The sequence below is a fragment of the Paramormyrops kingsleyae genome, chromosome 1, assembly GCF_048594095.1.
Source record: "Paramormyrops kingsleyae isolate MSU_618 chromosome 1, PKINGS_0.4, whole genome shotgun sequence".
Lineage (NCBI taxonomy): Eukaryota > Metazoa > Chordata > Actinopteri > Osteoglossiformes > Mormyridae > Paramormyrops > Paramormyrops kingsleyae.
Genome location: NC_132797.1, coordinates 24,715,471 through 24,736,790, shown reverse-complemented (window position 1 = coordinate 24,736,790; position 21,320 = coordinate 24,715,471). Strand labels below are relative to the sequence as shown.

The 21,320-nt window shown below is 40.3% G+C and overlaps 1 protein-coding gene across 2 annotated transcripts in view; it reads right to left on the bottom strand.

Moving 5' to 3' along the window:
• LOC111837862 (vasoactive intestinal polypeptide receptor-like) overlaps positions 1-21,320 on the bottom strand; it is a 61,591-nt gene that overhangs the window by 6,210 nt on the left and 34,061 nt on the right. For both annotated transcript variants that reach the window (XR_011991707.1, XM_023800281.2), the window contains exons 4-11: positions 15,940-16,034; positions 12,140-12,237; positions 11,148-11,280; positions 8,636-8,789; positions 8,461-8,521; positions 7,835-7,907; positions 1,630-1,721; positions 881-1,010 (exon numbers count right to left, since the gene is read on the bottom strand). Coding sequence is in view for 1 of the 2 variants with exons in the window: in XM_023800281.2 (XP_023656049.2) it covers positions 881-1,010; positions 1,630-1,721; positions 7,835-7,907; positions 8,461-8,521; positions 8,636-8,789; positions 11,148-11,280; positions 12,140-12,237; positions 15,940-16,034 (836 nt within the window). In the remaining variant the exon portion in view is untranslated. The remainder of the gene's footprint in view (positions 1-880; positions 1,011-1,629; positions 1,722-7,834; positions 7,908-8,460; positions 8,522-8,635; positions 8,790-11,147; positions 11,281-12,139; positions 12,238-15,939; positions 16,035-21,320) is intronic.

Genomic DNA, 21,320 nt, shown 5'->3' with positions numbered 1-21,320 from the left:
TTGTTCCCCAGTGTTTCTTTTCTATTAGTCTTCTTGTTCCTAGTTTGTGGTTATATATTACTTGTCTTTGTTACTTTCCCAGTGTTACATTCTGTTTCCTAGTTTCCCTGTTAGTCTCTTAGTTCTCTGATCAAGTTACTGTGTGTTGTAAGTTACTGTGTGTTGCTGCTGCTGTCCTGTTTAGTTCTGCTCCCTGTGTCGCTCTTGTGTCCCCTCATTGTTACCTTTTTGATATTACTTGTTCTTGTTTCCCCCATTTGCCTTTGACCCCACATGGTCATTCTGTTTTGTAGTTTACTCAGTGTGTTCAGTTTCCCCAATGAACCCCTCTGCTGTCTTGGAGCCGCAAAGTGAATCATTGCCTACTTTACTGCCTACACCATGTTCTGCCATCATGACCCTAGTAATGCTTCCTCTTGAGTTCTTGGGCATTATAGGCTCTAGGTGTTAATTTCAAGACAATCCAGGAATACTGCATGGAATCTCCGTCTGATGAAATGCTCATAATTAAGGAATCCAGGAATGCTGTCTTACAAGCACAATAAGACTAAACATCACCATCTTCCATTAATGGAGCAGATGCGAGCTATTTTTTAATTGAACTCAGCCAATTAATTCTCAATTACATATAATAAAAACTATGAGCATAATTAATTACAGCACATTAAGAATCTGTAAGGCAAAAGCCAACTTACCATGATGCATTTCCTTTAATTTTTACTCACATTTAAATAAAGCTCTCAGTTCTTCTATATTTTTTAGATATAGAGGTAAGTGATCAACCAAGGAATTGAGGTTACACACTTTAATTTGATTTGAGACATCTGACCAGCAAATTAATTTCTGACAAAAAGACATGTACTGGCATTTGACTACGCACCTGAAATGAGCCCAAAATAAGGTCAAACACCAGTCTCAATTCAGTCTTCACATTGTCAGGAATGAACGCGAAGATGATGTAATTGATTCCAAAGAGTGGAATCAGGAGCAAAGTTGATTTTGCCAACCTCCTGCAAACAGACGAACAACACCAGGAAGCTGTGTTTAACTTCATGAGTCTCATAGGCATTCATAGGTGCTACAAGTCATCCCTTTACAAACTGCTCAGAAACTATCAATGTTTATTTGACAAGGTAGCATCCTTTTTAAATTTCCCAGCTGTCACGCCCCGCTCCGTCCGCTCCCGATGTGTGCCACGCCCACCTCATTACCTCCTGTTTTGCCCTGATTGTTCTAACCTGTGGCTCGTTGTCCGTGGCTTGTCTAGTGTATTTAGTCCTTGTCAGAGTCAGTCATCCCCAGATCAGTCATTGTTGTATTGTTGAGTATTGTCCATCTGTCGTGCAATAAACCCACGTATACCCGAAGTTCTGGCTGCCATTCGCCTGCTTCCCTGCTCGCCGTCTCCGAGCGTGACAGACGGACAATACTCGACAATACATCGGGAGCGGACGGAGCGGGGCGTGACACCAGCTTATTGCTTTGGAAATTTTGCCACTTAAAAACTCATGAGTTCTGTTACACATTGACTTCAAATGAAAAGTTACTGTAACTTTAAGAAAACCAAGCAGTTCATAAAGGCACAAAACACAAATTTTCATTTCTCAAACATGGCTGGATGAGGCTTACGAATATTGATGGGACTCATTCCGTCCTATATCAGGACAATTTATCTTCTGTCGAAGGATTCGGACAATGCAAATAAATAGAATGAAGTTCATCTGTAGAAAAAAAAACAGCAAAAGTAAGAGGTCTCAGAATTACATTTGCAGGTTAAGACCTCAGTGTGGAAGGAGAAAATTATCATATTATAAAATATAGCTGTCAAAGAAACATAACCCTGGAAAAACTGCATGTCTGTATAAAAAACTACACAGCCTTTTCACAAAAAAGCCATTATCACAATGTTGAATTTGGTGGGTACAAAAGTATTGAAATGCATTTCATATGTCCCATTCATATTTTACAATGTATTACACATCCTTTGTACAATACATTCCTACATAATAAATTAAATTAATGATGTGGTTAATTTACCTCCTTCTGAAGATAACCATAGGAGCTGTTAAATATGAGAGGCTGCTTTACGGGGGACAGAATAAAATCCATGGACCATAAAATCCAGTCTAAAGCCTCACTACAGGAAAATGGATTGGCAGACTTTATCCCTGCAGCTTGAAGTTCTAGACCACTGGCAAACAGAGCAATACTGAAAGATTTGATATTATAATTACGGGGTATAAGTTGCTTCCCTGAACACAAGAAAAGGTCACTACTGAAAGTGCATACATATCTGACTGGGTCTTTCCATTGCAACTTCAACCTGTTACTGCTTTTGCACCCACATTGCAAAACCAAACCATCTGTACGTTTTTTTTTTATTCATTTATTTAGCATATACTTTTATGCAATTAAAAAAGCAGTGAGTCAGTCCCTGGAGTCACTCGGGGTTAATGGTGAAGCCACACCGCTAACCCTGAGATTTGAACCAGCGACTTTCCAATCAAAAGGCACAGTAGCTTAACTGCCGAGCCACACACCACCCTCACCTGAATGGTGAGACCTACAAATAAAAAAATATCTTGCACATGGAAGTACCTGCTGGTTTTAGCTCACTATTATAAAACTAGTAGTATTACAGTAATTATCCATCCATCCATCTGACACTGCACCGATCTTCCTGTCGATCTCCCACTCCCTTCTGCCCTCACTCCTGAATAAGACTTGGAGGTGTTGATCCTTATCCCAGCTGCTTCATACTCAGCTGCAAACCCCCTCCCACTGCATGCTGCAGGTCACAGCCCAATGATGCCAACAGGACCAAATCATCTGCAAAAGACGTGATCCTGAGGTCACCAAACTGCATCCCCTTCACTCCTTAGCTATGCCTACAGTGGACGCCACACCCCATAGTCCTGAAGCAGCAGGAGTCCCCAAACTCCAAGCAATGTTGAAGAGGTGTGTCAGCCAAGACAGCCCAAAAACATCAAGAGCTTTCAAGGACTCAGGGCAGATCTCATCTACCCCCGGAGCCCCACCACCGAAGAGATTTTTGACTACTTCAGTGACCCAATGGGTAAGTCTTCCTCTGAGTCTTCCTACTCTACTTTCTCCAAGGAAGGAGTATCAGTGGGATTCTGGAGGTCCTTGAAATACTCCTTCCATGATGTGACTATTTCCACATTTGAGGTCAACAGTTCTCCATCTCAGGGTGGTGCAGTGGTTAGCACTGTTGCCTCTGGTACTTCTCAACAGGTATTTCTCAAGTATGATCAGAAATAACAATAACCCGAGAATTCTTTTTCGCACAATTAATCAGCTTTTACATTTTTCCCCCTCATCAAATGGGCCTATCAATGCATCTCTGTTTATTTGTGAAGAATTTGCTACATTTTTTAATACAAAAATTACTGATATTCGATCTAGTATATCCAAGACATTAGTTCCAATTCAGGATTCTGCACCTTTTAGTCCTCAATATACAATGAACTCTTTTAATAAAATAAACAAAGTTGAGTTACATAAAATATTAAGTTGTTTAGGTAATGCCGCATGTGTTCTTGATCCTATTCCTACTTCTTTTTTTAAAGAAGTTATTGAAAATATATTTTTAACGGTTCTCGATATTGTAAATCACTCATTAGCAACAGGCGTTTTCCCCGAAACACTTAAAACAGCAGTTGTTAAGCCCCAACTTAAGAAGCATAACTTGGATAGTTCTATACTCAGTAACTATAGACCCATCTCCAATCTACCTCTCATGAGCAAAATTTTAGAAAAAGCAGTTTTTAAACAGATAAATGACTTCCTCATGGGAAATAATATCTATGAAAAGTTTCAGTCGGGTTTTAGACAAGGGCATAGCACTGAAACTGCTTTAGTGAAAGTTCTAAACGATCTGAGAATCTCTATGGACATGAATAATATTTCTATACTTGTCCTCCTTGATTTGAGTTCTGCGTTTGACACAGTTGACCATGATATACTTTTAAATCGTCTTAAGGAATGTATTGGTTTAACTGGGACTGTTTTAAATTGGTTTAAGACATATTTAAAGGGAAGGCAGTATTTTATTAGCTTAGGCGACCATGTATCAGGAGTATATGATATTCATTTTGGTGTACCACAAGGTTCTGTGCTTGGCCCTCTGTTGTTCTCTTTATATATGTTGCCATTGGGTAAAATTATTGCAGAGCACGGAGTCAGCTTCCATAGCTATGCTGATGATACCCAGTTATACAGTACATATCTGTAGGACCAGAGGATCCCAGTGTGGTAAATAAACTGGTGAATTGTCTAGCGAGCATTGTTAGCTGGATGAATAGAAATGTTCTGAAATTGAATGAGGACAAGAGTGAAATTCTCCTTGTTGGTAATGAAATGCAGAAAAAAAAGGTTCTTAATAGTCTGGGAAATCTGACACTACAGACTAAAACTGAGGTAAAAAAACCTAGGAGTTATTTTTGATTCTGAGCTTACATATAAGGCACACATTGACAATGTTGTGAAAACTGCCTTCTTCCACCTTAGAAACATAGCTCGTATAAGACCATTTCTTAATCTGGAAGATGCTAAGAAGCTGACTCATGCGTTTATCTTCTCACGTTTAGATTACTGTAATGCAGTCCTTATAGGACTGCATAAAAAAACAACTGAAAGACTACAGCTTGTTCAAAACGCAGCTGCAAGAGTTGTGACTCATGCCAGAAGATTTGAACATATAACGCCAAGTTTAGCAGACCTACACTGGTTACCAGTCTCTTTTAGAATTGATTATAAGATACTTTTATTAGTTTTTAAAGCTTTAAATGGACAAGCACCTTCATATATTTCAGAGTGTCTGACCGAGCATATTCCAAATAGATCCTTAAGATCATCAGGCTCCACCTTGTTAAACATTCCAATGGCAAAATATAAGAAATACAGTATGGAGAAGCAGCTTCTGTTTTTATGCTCCTAAGACTTGGAACAAGCTGCCCATTAATATTAGTCAGGCCTCTTCCCTCAATATCTTTAAAAAGCTGCTAAAAACACACTTTTATACTCTGGCTTTTAGTTAGATCTCACTGTTTTATATTTGTCTTATTTGTATCACTTTTTATGTCTTGTTCTGATTGATTGTTTTTGTTTTAAGTGTTGCTGTCTTATTGTCTATTACTATTGATTTTTAAATTGCTGTCATTTTTTAGATTAGTATTATTATGTCTTTATTGCTAGTTTTTACTATTCTTTTTTATTTGTTTGTCTGCTCCCTGTAAAGCACATTGAGTTACAAAGAATGTATGAAAAGTGCTATATAAATAAAATGTATTATTATTATTATTATTATTACCCGGGAGTCTCCTCCTGGGTTACATGTGTGTGGAGTTTGCATGTTCTCCCCGTGTTGTCGTGGGGTTTCCTCCGGCCACTCCGGTTTCCCCCCGCAGTCCAAAGACATGTTGAGGCTAATTGTAGTTACTAAATTGCCCATAGGTGTGTATGTGTGAGTAACTGATGTGTGAGTGTGCCCTGCGATGGGCTGGATGGAGTTCTCCATCTCTGCTGTGAACAGCATGGGTAAAACCCTGCATCCTCCTCCTGAGTCGACTAATGGTTTGCCAAAATCTTTTTGGTGCCGACTGAAACTAAGGCCTCTTTCTTCAGCCTGTCAGCTCCCTTTACTGATTCAACCACTGGGTTCGGGAATTGCAACCATAAGAGGCACTAACAACCCTACTCCCACTTCTGCAATGGAGTCCTGGAACATTGCCTATTCAGGCTTAATGTCCCCTGACTCCCTCAGGATGCAGGAGAAGTTGCTGGGGGTGCGAGTTGAAGATCTCCTGGACAGGGTCCTCTGCCAGACACTCCTAGCACAGCCTCACTACGCATTTGGGTACCGGGTTTTAATGACATCTAACCCCGCCACTGGATCCAACTTATCACCAAGTGGTGATCAGTTTACAGCTCAGCTTCTCTCTTCACCCAAGTGTCCAAAACATACACACTCAGATCTGATGGTACGATTACAAAATTGATCATCAAACTGTGGCCTAGGATGCTCTGGTGCCAGATGCACTGATGAACACCCGTATGCTTATACCACCAATTAAATAGTGCTAATTAACATGATTCCATGCATCCATTTTCCAACCACTGGTACAAGGTGACAGTGAGCCTGGAAGCAGCATAGGGCACAGGGCAAGGGTACATCCTGGAAGGGATGTCAGTCCATTGCACACACTCATATGCTATAGCCAGAGATAACACTTTGCCTAAGCTCCTGTCTTTAGTTGATGGGACGGAACCATAGAAAAGAGAGATAGATAATACCGCTTTCGTCAAAATGACAGGTTGGGTCAAAGGTCACAAAGGTCACATGAATCAAAATGACAGGTCTTTGAAGTTCAAAGGGTCAAATTTATCAAATATGACAGGTCAGGGGGGCAGGGTTGGGGTGTGGTTAGGGTGGAGCCAGGTGACGCAACGACTAGTGATGTTGTTAATAATTTCCATATGTTGGGAGAGAGTTTTTAAATTTTTTAATTATTTATAAATTTAAATTATTATTTTATTATTATTTATTATTATTGTGATTTTAATTATTTATTTATATTATTATTTTTTTATTTGTATTATTATTCTTTTTAATTATTTATATTATTTTGACTATTGCGGGGGCTGAAATGAAGTTTCATCAGTGAATTGTGTGCTTATGAGTGTGATTTGTCGGAATAGCCCCGTTATATGAGGGTGATGGCTGGAGGTGCTGAGCACGGAGCTGAGCGCGTAGCTGAGCGGGTTGGTTACCTGACGGAGTATGAGAAAACTACACGGGACTTGCATAAAGTGAGTATATTATTTCTTTTATTCATGTTTTATGATAAACGCTATACATTAAAATAACTTATTCTAATAATAGGTTAATGTTTTTTTCTACGAGAGATGGCACGGACCGGTCAAGAGAAAATCTACGAAAGACCTGAATCAGCAGGTATGGACGGAGCAACACCCCCTCATATACCCGAAGCCTTATTAGATGAAATAGACAACATCAACAATGCTAATAATGAAAATGATGCGGTTTATCAAAACTACCTCGCTCAACACGACTCGCCACCCGCAACGTCTGGTGAAGCCAGGGTCGCAGAGCCCTGTTTCCTACCATCCTTAGAGACATTAATAAGCATGTTAAATGAAAGGGGCTCTGAATCAGCAGGTATGGAAGGAGCATCACCCTCTCTCATACCCGAAGCCTTATTAGATGAAATCGACAATATCAACAACGCGGTCGGACCTAATAATGAAAATGATACCCTTTACCTCGCTCAACACAACTCGCCACCCGCAGCGTCTAGTGAAGTGAGGGTCAAAGACCCCTGTTTCCTACTGTCCTTAGAGACATTATTAAACAACTCAGTGGGTAACACTGATGATTCAGCAGAGACTGTGTCTGGACCTACTTTATCAATAACAACAAAAAACATTTATTGCTTTGGTTAAAAGAAAATTATCTGGCCCTGGGTTGGTGTAGGTTGGGACTGAACTGTACCCCAGAATGCTTCTTTGAATTACCTTAACTATGAATAGTAATGTACTAAAAGTATAAAAACTGAATTACAGTTAGTGGGGAAAATTACTAATAAAAACTAGACAGGAAATGGTTTAGATCATCCATCCATCCATCCATCCGTCCAACTTCGAACTGCTTAAACTGGTCAGATATGTGTGCCGTTTTATCAGATTATAAAACATTTCTCTCTCAGGTATAGGGGACTTTGGCAGGAGTTTATTAACCTTATTACAGGAAGGATTTTTTACAGCTATTAAAAATGTGAAAAGGTGGACTGACCAATATTGATGCTAGAATCGGTGTTTTGATGATCCACCAAAACGGATCTGACGTTTCAATGATGTCCCAGCATCTGGAGCACAATGGGGCACAGTCAATATGTGAAAACAAACAATGTAGCCAGTTGTAGGGCCTTGACTCCAGTAACGGGGGGCATATTGCGAGATAATTCAATGGCAGAACCTGCAGAAATAACTTACTATGTAGTCCATGTAAATGTTCAGTGGGAGTAATGGAAAAAACAGCTATAATTTCACAATAAATGCGTTGTTACTGTGGTTGATTTGGAATTACGGATGTCTTAATTACAGATTCCTGCAAATAAGAACTAATTGGTAAGACATGAAAAAGCCTTGCCAATAAGTGTCAGCTCTAAGTTAGTACTTCAATAAAGCTGTATTATTAAAAGTTTCTTTGTATTCCTATGAATACAATGACGACATATGATCGTATGACATCCATCCTGGCAATTTCATGCTCAAGGTAAAAAGAGCTCTTTATTTGATGATTGAACAAAACAACATGAATATTTAGAAAGAGGTTGCACAGGAAAATTTAAGTAAAAGAAAATCAGACAGAATCAACCAATTCGAAAATTCATCATGTGTGAATATGTTTTGACTTACCCAACATCATTAAAATAGGCCTTAGTCACACCCCACGAAGTTATGAAGATAGTTGGTCCTCCTATGAATACCAGCATTGCATCATGCAAGGTTCCAAACAAAATTCAGTAATTATAATTCTGTTACCTCTATTTATTAAATAAACTAAACACAATGAGTTTGATGGCATACTTACCCCAGCCAATCAGAATGTACCACCAGAAATACTTCCTCTTCGAGAAGAAGGAGACAGCCAAAAGTGCGTGGAGGTATAGGCCCTCTACTAAGAGCCAGAAGAAGCTGGCCATAATGCAGTACTGGAAGAAGACAATAGCTGCTTTGCATCTAACCTAACCAAGGGAAAAACACAATACATAAGGACAAAAGGTCTTACACAGCTGCCCCATTCAGTAAAATCACATACACAACACAAACAAATATCAAGGAAAAACATGTATTGAATATATGTAGCTAGTAAGTCTAATTTGCTTGATTAACTTCAACAGAAGAAATCAGAAGAAATTTCACAACAGAATACTGTATAGAATTAGCAGAACAGTGGCGGTCAGCACATCGTGATGCAGAGAAGACTGGCCTGGACTCTCACCTTCCCACTCATCCCTCTGTAGCCCTGCAGTTTCACTGTCCTTCTAGTGCATGCAGTTCACTCGCCCAGAGTGTGAATATGCCTTGGTGTCCCCTACCTTGAGCACTATGCTGCCTGGGATAAGCTTACGGCCCCCAAACCTCTGTGACTTTGTCACTGGTTGGAAAACGCATTATAATGCATTTCTTAACATTATATCAGATTATGTTGTCAGCTTTAAATATGAAAGAAAAAGTTACATAAACTACAACAGCTTCACTGGACCATAATCACTTACCCGCAGTCGCTACCATCCTTGAGTAAGAACTACACAGAATTTAACTGCGAGATACAATTTCCTAATTTGGCATGAGGAGAAGATGAACAGAAATCGGCAGAAACTCAATAACACTGTACTAGCAAAACTAGGCATCCACAGTACTTGTACTATCAATTATACTATGTGCAAAAAAAAACAGGTTAATTTGGACAACATCTCCAATAACCATACAATCATCCATCCGTCTTTCAACCGCTGATCCAGTAAATGAGGTGTTGGAAGCCCAAGGCACACAGATTCATTTTATGGAAAATTCCACAGCCCTGTTGGATGACATCAGTCCCCCTAAAGCTGACTTCACAGACCATAGCAGGGGTGCCGTAGGGTGGGGGAGCTAGGAGTGACAGGGGTCCTAACGATTTAGAGATGGTTGGCTTGGTCTGGGTTGGGGACCCATATGATATGCTTTCATGGGGTCTAAAATCTCTAGCGGCACCCATCTACAAGCACATTGGTAATGAGATTCAGATTCTTTTCAGTTTCTTCTGGATCCTCTGTTCATAAATCCTACAGTAATAAATTGAAATTCTGTCCAATGATCTGCAATCATTGTGAGTAATGCCTGTCAGGCTTTACTACCTGGAATAGCAAGCTGAAGAGAAGAAAATGTCATGATTCGGTGGATTGTTCTCATTCCCCAAATCCCAATAAATATGTCTGTCAGAGCACATGCTATTATCCCATTTTCTGAATGCCGTTTATCCCATGCAAGTCTGCACTGGGGTGTAGCATGTTGAACAAGCGGTTCCTGTTACAGATTGGTGACACAAAACCACCAATAACACAAAGAAGATAAGTTTGTCTCCTCTAGGCAACCTGAGATACTGGAAAGTCTGACAAGTCCATTTGCCAATGATGCATATAGTGGATTAATCAAGCACCAGAGTACATCTCAAACACCTTTCGCATTTTCCTGCCATAGGAGAAGGAAGACATGCAACTAACAGAGGCTAACTTCATTCATTTTCTCAGCAAGGGCTTGTTGCCAAAGCTTCAGCCGTGACTAAGCACATGCTGCCTGAGAAGAGCCAGGCCGTGCGTGTTTTCACCCACATGTACACAGCTCAAAGGCAGCCTGGGGGTTGCTGATGGTGGCAGGACAGTCTTAGTTTACGAGGCATAACCATGACAGATGTTTTGATGACAAACAGCTGAACCTCTCCCGGCAGCCATTTGCGGTGACCAAAAACATTGTGGACAACTGCTCTGGAATAAATGCTTAGCCCTAAACAGGACTATACCTCCCAGGGTGCCCGTCGTCCAGGTCCGATTGGGCAGCTACCTGGGGCACCATCTTGTGAGAGGGTGAGAGGGTGCCCGTCATGAAATAGTCACCGAGCACCTCTAAGGGATCCCAACATTGAACAGTATCACAGCCCATGCTGTTATATCAGAAACTGTGGCTGACTTTCAAGAGTGTGGTATCACCTCAGATCTCCAGGGTTAGATGTTCAAGGTCCCTATACTGCCCAAAGTGTGAGTACGTGCATGTGCCGTGTGGTGGATTGACACCCCAGGGTGCACTGCTGCCTTGTGCCCTATTATATCTGAGATAGGCTCCAGAACCTCCTGCAAAATGACATAAACACTTAAAGACCAGATAAATGGAAACAAAAACTGGACCATCAGCGTGGTTGGCCTTTACCTAATAGAAGGACTGGCAGCCTGAGAGGTATAGCCTTAATGTTAAAACAGCTAAACAGCTGCTAAGCTGCACTGGCTGAGCCGTCTCCATGTTTATGCTCGAGGTTGCCCTCTGCTGGGCTACGACTCACATCTTACCGTTTTGGAGGGGCAGTTCTCAGGTTCCCCAACCTCATACAGGATGGCATCCTTGATAAACACAGCAATGGCTTTCAGGATGAATGACACAAACAGGTTCATGTGGATGTAGTTCCGGGTGCAGTACAATTTTCTGAGGAGCAAAGAAATGCGCAGAGACACACACTCAAGCTTTGCAAATACTTCTGCTTGCTGGTACAAAGAACATATTTTAACTGGTAATGAAACCAGGAAATTGAATTTGATGTTCAAAGTCTTGCAAGTGGAATTATATAGCAGGGCACAAACACATGCATATAATTATACTCTATATAACCTAGATGTTTCTCAATTAGTTTCTCTCTGAACCAGTTTTTGTATAGCCCACAACAGTGAGATCAGGAGCCCCTGCATTTATTGTTACTCTGTCCTACTTGAGACACATGTACAGATTAACATGGGCTATATAGCCCAGGGCCCCAAGGTGTAGTCGGCCCCAAATTTTTTTTCTGGTTGTTACAGCAGCATTTTATGCTGTAGATAGGGCCCCAACAATGGCTTTAGCCCAGGGCCCCCACCTCCCTATATTCAGACCCTGCTCCTATTATACACACATTGACTTGTCTAGACCCTGCCTTTCAGCATGGGAAAGGGAGCAGATTGCATTAATATCAACTCATCGCTGCTGTAAGTTTTAAACAAAAAACCCAAAGACTCTACAAGCTGGGAATGTGAGCTTTTTCCTCTCTAACTAACCACCAATGTGTGAACCTAATGTTATATTTGTCTATAGTAACTAAGCAAGCAATCTATCATAGTTTAGGTGAAAAAACACATTTTCTTGATTACTGTAAATATCAAGGAAGTAAACAGACTTTTTGAACTCTTACACCCAAGCACCCCACCCCACATCATTTCACAGTTCAGCATAGAAATTATCATGATTTTACATGTCACTGCACATTAAATGAAGGAATTGCCCAAAATCTCGGGAATGAAAAATAAAGTGTTACCTGAATACAAAGAGAATTATGATGGCCGTAGTGAGAGAGATCAAGGACACACTGTGGCCAATGGTATATCCAATCTTCACTGTCCAAAAAAAAGTACCCTTTGAGACATAAAAAACAACACTGTATCAGGAGTGTTACTAGAGAGAAACAGCGCCATATCGGGAGTGTTACTGGAGAGAAACAGTGCCGTATCGGGAGTGTTACTATAGAGAAACAGCGCCGTATCGGGAGTGTTACTAAAGAGAAACAGCGCCGTATCGGGAGTGTTACTAGAGAGAAACAGCGCCGTATCGGGAGTGTTACTAAAGAGAAACAGCGCCGTATCGGGAGTGTTACTAGAGATTTATGAAGGAGGGGGGCAAACCTTTAATAGAAGGGTCTGATTTTAGCACACTATTAATTAGTCTACATTTATTTGGGGAGGACAGTTAAAGAACATTTTAGGGGGACCCCCACAAAACAGCCACCATAAAACAGTCCAAGTTATGCCACTGCACTACATAAAATGTCATAGTTTAATCTTTAGGCCCATATTATATAGCAACGTTCAACACGTACTTAGTTCAACACTTGGGATATGCTGGCGTAGTTGAAATTGTACTAAATCTATTTGATAATTTCCACCTTCATTAATGGATCAAAAATGAGATTGTCTGTGTATCACAGCTACCTGTATGGTAAGTCAAAGCTCACCTGTCAAAGCATCACTTTTCTCACTCTTTATCATTTACAAAACAATTGTGAGAATAATTTGTTATTAACAATAATAATAAATAACAACAATAATAATAATATCCCAGGCCACACATTGCAGGAGGATGGGGCACACCCGGCATGGGATTCCTATACACTGCAGGACACACGCTCACACACAGTTATACTCTATGGGCAATTTAAAGATTACAAGTCAGCCTAATGGCATGTCTTTGGACAGCAGGAGAAAAACCCATAACTTCACAAACACTGAGCAGAGCTCCAAACCGTGTAGGTGGAGGCAACAGTACACACTGAGCCACGGCACCAAACCATAATTCAAGCAAATTAAAACAAGCAATCAGAACAGCATAATGTGAAGTTCTTTTCTTATGTAAATTGGCTCTCTGGTTGTCATTCTGGTGTTGAATTCAAACAGTTTATAGTTTAACTTCCCGACAGGCCCATTGTCCACATTTCTTCATGTTTCTGCTGAGACTTTTTCAACACCCATCCATGCATATTTAATTTGGTGCAATAATGTAGGAACAAGCCAAATTTAAATGGGTGACCACATGACAGCTCGTTCACTCTTTTGACAGAGATGGTTCTTCATGATTCTCTGCTCATGACCCACCCCCCCAAAAACCTCTGGACTTCCCTATTATGCCATTTTAATGGGCAGCTCTATGTGACATGTGGATCAGAGCATTCATTAGGAAGAATTTAATGGAGAAAACTGCCTTCTCACTTGGGTTATAATGTGCATCATTAGGTACCATAAAATGATGCCCCAAGTAGTCTTTCCCAAAGTTAAGTAGAAGGTATTAAGGTATTCAATTCGTGAACTGGTATTTGAATTGGCCACACCCTGTAAGATTGTCGAATTGAATTTGAATAAGAGGAAGAATATTTTAATTAATTTAATTTCAAAGAAACTCAATGCAGTCTCACAACACAGGAATGTAATTTAATCTAGCAAAAAATTAATAATTATATAACAGATTTACTTTCTAAATGGCAGATGTATATTCAAATATTTATTAGTTTTGAATATTCAACTGTATGTGTGTTTGCATTTGTGAGGATTCTGCAGTAGCTTTTTTTGTGCCCATGAGTTGTCAGATGGATAGGGTTGTGATAGGGTTACTTGTACGGCTGAAGTGCCCTTCCACCAAGGTACACAAAATGAGAGTTAAATTATTTATTCTATAGGTGACATTTCAAATGTGGCATTTTTTCATTTTGAATAACACTGACAGATGTTCAAACAGGGTGGCATATGTGATGGGGCCTTTTTACTGGCGTAAATTTTTGTGGGGTTGATGGAATTTTAAAACAGTGAGCTCCTTTGCACTAATTTACAGCCTACATTATAGGCTTTTATATGGCAACATTGATCCCTTATTATTATTTCATCATTACGATGTCCAAAATAGAGTTCCAATGTGTTTTTATGATCTATTTTTGGGTGATCTCTGTGTCTCTGTGACAGCACAGCAGGCAAAAGTTCAAATAAAGAAGGATATAGAAAATCATGAGTGGGTCTGAGCGCTTGCAAATTTCTGAGCAAGATTACAAACTACTTTACTTATGAAGCGATTCGAGAAACACTTGTTAATTAACAATTGATCATAAGTGCTAGATAAATGAACTACCTAGCATTACAAAGCTTTAGGGCAGGGTTCTTCAACTCTGGACCTCGATTCCAAATCCAGGCCATGTTTTCAGTTCTCCCAGGTAGTTGTTTAATAATTACTGATTCTGATTGGTCAGAGGCTTCACACCTGACTGACAGGTAAAGGAAGGCTGGAAAACCAGCAGTGCTCGGACCTCAAGGACCGTGAGTTGAATAACCCTGCTTTAGGGAAATCCATCCCAGGTAAGCAGACGGCTATGCGGGGAGTTTCCACCCCTTGTCCTTGTGAATGTGAAGGGCTTACTGTACTGTAAGCTGAAGAAAAAAAAAGCATAACTGCAGAGTGCAATGTATGTAAGGCTAGTCCTGATTCCTGAACACTGTCAGGATTAGCCCCTGCCTGGCCAGTTGGTGTCGTTGGTCAACCCTTTCCTAGTGTTTGTGTCCATGATTATGACCCTTGCCTGTGTCTTGTTGTTCCCAGTCCTAGAATTTGCTTGTAACTGGCCCACATCTGTCCCTTGTTTTACACTTGTTATCTGTGTATTTATGTGCCTGCCCTTGCCCTTGTTCCTTAGTTGGTCGTTGTGTTTTTGTAGCTGTTGTTGCCCTGTGTTTGCATCTGTTCTAGTGAGGCTGTTCCTGTATTGCCCCCTTTCTTAGTTTTTATCTTTTGCCTGCTTTGTTTTTGTTTTTTTGTGTTTTTTTAGTTTAATAAAGTCCCATCCTTGTGAACCATCCTTCATCAAGCCCGTCCGTAACCGAACACCGTAACATTTATACAAAATAGATGTCTTCACATGTGTTTTCTTTCTAAAGATTCACGACTTCGAAGTTTCACCTGTGTTCCATTGTATATTGTGTACTGGAGACTTCTGACTAGAAATGAGTAGTTGGGGTATACAGATATATTTTTATGATTGATTTCTTTAATTTGGCAACAGATTGCACAATTTGCACTTTAAGAAATATTTCTGTTCATATTTGTGAAAATTGTTACTAAATAAAACAAAATAGCAGACTCGTGTAAAACAGGTTGGCCATGTATTTTGTCCCATAGCGTAGTAGCATAGCTTTCGTTTGAGCAATGTGACCATTATATTTTTCTATACTTACCATACTTATTTCCATTAAAATGCTAAATGAAGATAGTTTGTCATGTTAACTGAAATGTATTGATACAAATACTTCATTTAATGCTTAATATTTGATAGTTGATAATATTGGATTGGTATCTGTATTGGCAGATACTAAAATGTTTAATATCAGTATGGGGATCAGACCAGAAAAAATGATATCATGCCATATAATCTCAGTTCCATGTACTTCATGTATTAAATGTTAATATATATGTTGAGTGTTAAATGTTAAGTGTTGGCATCAGATAAAATGGAAGAAAACACAAATGTGAAGTTATGTCCATACCTTGAGACCATACCATATGGTACATACCGACTGGCATACTTACATCATCACTGCTACTATTGTAACCACAGTTCCGGACTATGGTGATGGGGTCCATTTCTGTCCAGCCTTCAGCTCTGCAAACCTTTGAGAGATTACCTAAAAGGGAAAAAATTAATAAAAACAATAAAAGACAAGTTAGCGGTTGGATTCCCAGCCCACCTTTGTATGTGTGGAGTTTGCATGTTCTTCCAGGAGCTACATGGGTTCCAATACTCCACCTTCCTCCTACAGTACAATGATCATTCCCTTTCCATCCATCTCCCACAACCAACCATCGACGACTGTGTTCCGTGAGCCTGGAGCTCCTCCAGGTACTCAGTTTCAAGAATTAAAGTTGCCTGTGTTCCAAAGAGCACAGCGAAATTCTTGTGCCACAGCTACAATCTCCTCCATAGTCCAAAGCCATGCAGAGGCTAAATGACATCTTTAAATGACCCATTTTATGTGTGAGTAAGTATATGAGTTTTGTCCAGTATGTATGTATTTCAAGATTAATTTCTTTTTGCCCAGAGATGCATAGATCAGTCATAATGTTAAAACCGCTGATAGGTGAATTGAATAACATTGATTATCTTGTTATAATGGCACCTGTCAAGGGTACCATTATATATTAGGTAAGTGTACAGTCAGTTGTTGAAGTTGTTGAGTTGGAAGCAAGAAAAATTGGCAAGCATAAAGATCTGAACGACTTTGACAAGGGCCAAATTACGACAGCTGGACAACTGGGTCAGAGCAGCTCCAAAACGGCAGATCTTATGGTGTTTCCGGTATGCAGTGGTCAGTACCTACAAAAAGAGGTCCAAGGAAGGGCAACCGGTGGACTGACAGTGGGGTCATGGGCACCTAACACTCACTAATGTGCATGAGGAGCAACGGCTAATCTGTCTGGTCCGCTCCCACAAAAGAGCTACGGTGGCATAAATTGCTGAAAAAGTTCATGCTGGCTATGATAGGTTGCAGCTGCGCGCAGGGCTGTGTAGCCACAGACAAATAGAGTATCCATACTGACCTCTGTCCACCACCAAATGTGCCTACACTGGGCACGAGTATTAGAACTGGACCATGGAGCAATAGAAGGTGGCCTGGTGTGATGCTCTGGGCTGTTCTGCTGGGAAACCTTGGGTCCTGGCATACATATGGATGTTACTTTGACACACACCACCTACTTAAACATTGTTGTACACCTCTTCATGGCAACAGGTACAGTATTCCCCAATGGCAGTGGCCTCTTTCAGCAGGATAATGTGCCCTGCCACACTGGAAAAAAATGTTCAGAAATTGTTGATTTGGCCTCCAAAAACTGATCAAGTATCTGTGGGATGTGCTGTACATACAAGTCCCACCCCTGGAAGCCTCACCTTGCAACTTACAAGTCTTAAAGGATCTGCTGCTAATGTCTTGATGCCACATACAACAGGACACCGTTTGAGGTCTTGTGGAGTCCATGCCTCAACAGATCAGAGCTGTTTTTGGCAGCATGAGGAGGATCTACACAATATTAGGCAGGTTTAATGATATGGAAGATCAGTCTAGGTTTCACTACATTGCTGAGTCCACCATGGAGGCTATAGCCTAATTGCAGTTCGGTTTATTTGTAATCAACAGAGTAAAACACAGTTGTTTCATCCATACATCCATCCAGTCCAGGTTCACGGCTTGACTTAGAGTCTATCAGAGACAGAAAAGGGCATCATCCTATGGTGATTACATAATCTGTGGCATTTGACACAAACTGAATTCCTGCTTCTTTCTAAGCTATCACCTGACACAAGGCCTGCCACAGCTATACTATATTAGCTTTACCAGTCTAACTGTCACGCATGGACCGGGGAAGCAGGAGCAGGGAGACAGAGAATCGGGGAATACGGGGTTTAATCGGTATGGATCAACAAGGAATAGGCAACAAACGCGAAACCACATTACAATGACCGGACTGGGGAAACAAACTTAATGCAGAGTTAAATACGTAAGAGTAATGACATCAACAGAAAACAGCTGGTAAACATGGGGATTCCATATGGGATAGATGAGGGGGCGTGGCACACGGGAGGAAAGGACGAGCGGGGCATGACACTAACAAATCTTCAGAGAAATTACTAGAAGCAAATTCAGGAAACCAAACAAAGAGCAGCCGTTAAGATCAAAATGAACCTATTAGGGTTTATTTTCCTCTGTCCAGTGAGAATAATTGTAATGAGATTCCTACACAGAACTAGGGTTGCAAAGGGGCGGAAAATTTCCGGTAAATTTCCGGAAAGTTTCCGGTAAATTTCCATGGTAAGTTAAGCTTGGGAATTTTGGAAATATTCCATATTGGAAACTTTCCATGGAAATAATGGGAATTATGGAAATTAATGGGAATTTAGGAGAACTAACTGGGAATATATTATTTCCAAGCATAAATATAAACAGAAATCATAAGAAAACCTCCATGCAAAATGTTTTCAACAGATTTATTTGTAAGTACAGTAGAATAGAACACGTTTCAATAACTTGTTTCATGGATGAATAAAAACAGAAATGTTGAGTTCAATATTACCATCCCCTAACCCCGCTCATTCAAAAATGCCCCCTGTCCAAAAATCTCCACAAAGTCCCATTCAAAAGGTTAACTGAGTTAGCGACGTACGAAGAACGAGCCCCTGGAATGATCTTCAAAACAAAACAGCCAAATGAGGAAGCTAGCATCTTCTTTATGTTATACTAGCTATGGCTTATTTAGCATCTAACAGATGCTAGCATTTTATTTAGCATCTTATCAGATTGCTATCTACCAGATTAATACATTTTATGTGATATTCACAATTTAAACATTTAATGAATATATTTTCCCATAATATCATCAAAACTTACCTCACTTGTTAAGTCCACAGGCTCAAATGTGTGCCTTCAATACTCTTTGTCCTTCAGGCTCAAAAGTGTGGTCCATGTGTACATGTGATGGAGGCATGCACAGTGCCAGTAGGTGGTCTCAATAGCCATGCAGCAAGCATGTGCTCTGTACATGTGATTAAGGAATGGCATGGATATTCAAGTGTATTTGAATTGCATTTGTTTGTTTTTGTCAATATTATGCTAAAATATACTTTGCTCAACTATATTTAAGTTCCCTAAGAAGAGCCAACCTTCAATTTTGAAAATTCCCAGTTTATTCCCATAAATTCCCGTTAATTCCCGTTTATTCCCATTAATTCCCGTTAATTCCCATGGAAAGTTTCCATCTTTGAAAATTCCGGGAATTTTGCAACCCTACACAGAACAGATTTGAACGAACAACTTTGAGAAATGTAGAGAACCAGCTCCCTCCCTTCTGTTTTCAGACACTGAACTACTGACCTTCAGATATCCAATTCCAACACTAATGATCTGTGCGTGTCTCCTTGCTAGTACTCTCAGATAAGAAAAACAGACTCAGTCTGATTGACTTTCAGTGAGATACCATCTTCTGCTGTCTTAACAGGTGATTTAAGAGGTTGCAAAGTGTACATACTGTATGGTCAACAAGCTGCATGATGATGATCCAGTTCCTCCCTGGTCTGTTTGTGGCTGAGGACTGGAACATTGAAAGCTTATTTATCATTTGTTATGCCGGCTCATTTGGTTTTCCCACCTGTTGCATTTGCCACAGCCAACTACCCCACAAGCACTTTAAGAAACTGGGAATGCCTAGATGAAGGCTTTCTTCCTAAAATTCTGCTTTTGAATGTCCTTAGGTTGTCGGACTGCTCTGGTAACAAACCAGCTCAGACCATTTGAGAAACAATGGAAAAATAAAATGAACCTTTTTTTGTTCGTTTTTTGGCGTTCAACAATTCTGGAACCTTCTGTCACACACTCACACATATTGCAGCCCCCCCGGCCACACGCACAGCTTTGAAATTAACGAATTAATTACCCGTGAACAGTTCCCATTGCCCCAAGATTGCACGCAAGTCTGAACTTGTCTTTTTTGTTCAACTCAGTGGACCATCAGCGGTCACCATGCCTGCCAGCTTCTGCAGCTACTGTAAACAGGCCTTTAAAGCCACAGTGCCCATGGACATCCTCTTCCATTCCAGCCAAGCTTGGCTCAAACAATGTTTACTCATTTATTCCTTTGTGCAAACCATAATCACTCCCCCACATCCATATTTCACATTTCACAACCCACCCATTTTTTCTGATCTTATTTTTCTTTTGCATTTTTAGATAGTACATTTATCATTTCTGTAATTTATTCTGTGTCCTGCCCATCACTTTCATTGTCGATAAAGATGAACTGCTTCTACAAAAAGGGTGTTGAACAAAGAAGAGTCATGGTCATGTGGGTAAAAACAGCTTAATGAGAGAAATCAAAGCAGAAAGACTAGACCTGTTAAAGCTAACAGCACGGCCAATAGTTAAAGAAAAATGGCGAGGAAAGTCTTCTAAAACACATCTGGGTCCGATACAGTAGGAGTTAGTTGTGCTGAATAAACTGGCTACTGAGTGGGCAAACAGTAATCCATCCATCTTCTAACTGCTTATGCTGGTCAGGGTCACAGAGACCTGGAATTTATCCCAGCAGAGGACACTAGGCTGGAATACAATGGGATGCAAACTTGTATTCTCAAGAATACTTTTGGGGCAAATTTAGAAACACCAATTAGGCTTTTTACTGCAGGAGGAAATAATAAACAAACAAACAAACAAACAAACAAAAACAAAAATAATAATAATGTTATTGTAGTTACAGCGGAGCATGGGGATCAGACAGGCGATACACATAGTTTTATTAACTCAATAGAACACAAAGGGAGAACCAGAAAATATGGGGACTGCAAAGGGACAAAAACAAAATGGGTAAAACAAAAACCAACTAAAATAAACGACAAAAAAAACTAACACTAACACTACAACTAAGAAATGTGGGGACCGAGCAAGAAGCAGAACACTAAGTAACACAGGAACTAACACCCTGTGCCAACATAATGACCAACTGTTGGAACAGATCAAAGGCAGGCACATACACTGATAAGAGGACTAGGTGACAGACAAGGTGAGAACCGTAACCGATTACTAAGGACTTGAATCAACAAGAAATAGGTGGCACAATCAATCATAAGGTACAGAGAGGTCCAAAGACCAAGGAAAACTAAAATTAGGAAAACACACTACACACATAGAACAGGGTGCTATGATAACCTAAGAAAACACAAAATAAATGTTAAAACACAACTTGTTGAGACTGGCCACTGGCCATCCTCGAACCCACAACAAAACAGGAAAGCTGGATGATGGCCAACCACTTAGCCCATTAAGCCACAGAGCAGCCTGGTGAGTGAGGAAACATGTTAGGGTAAAACTAGACGGGATGGTCAGGAAGAACTGCTGGCCAAACAGGCAGAAGACACAAGGGACAGG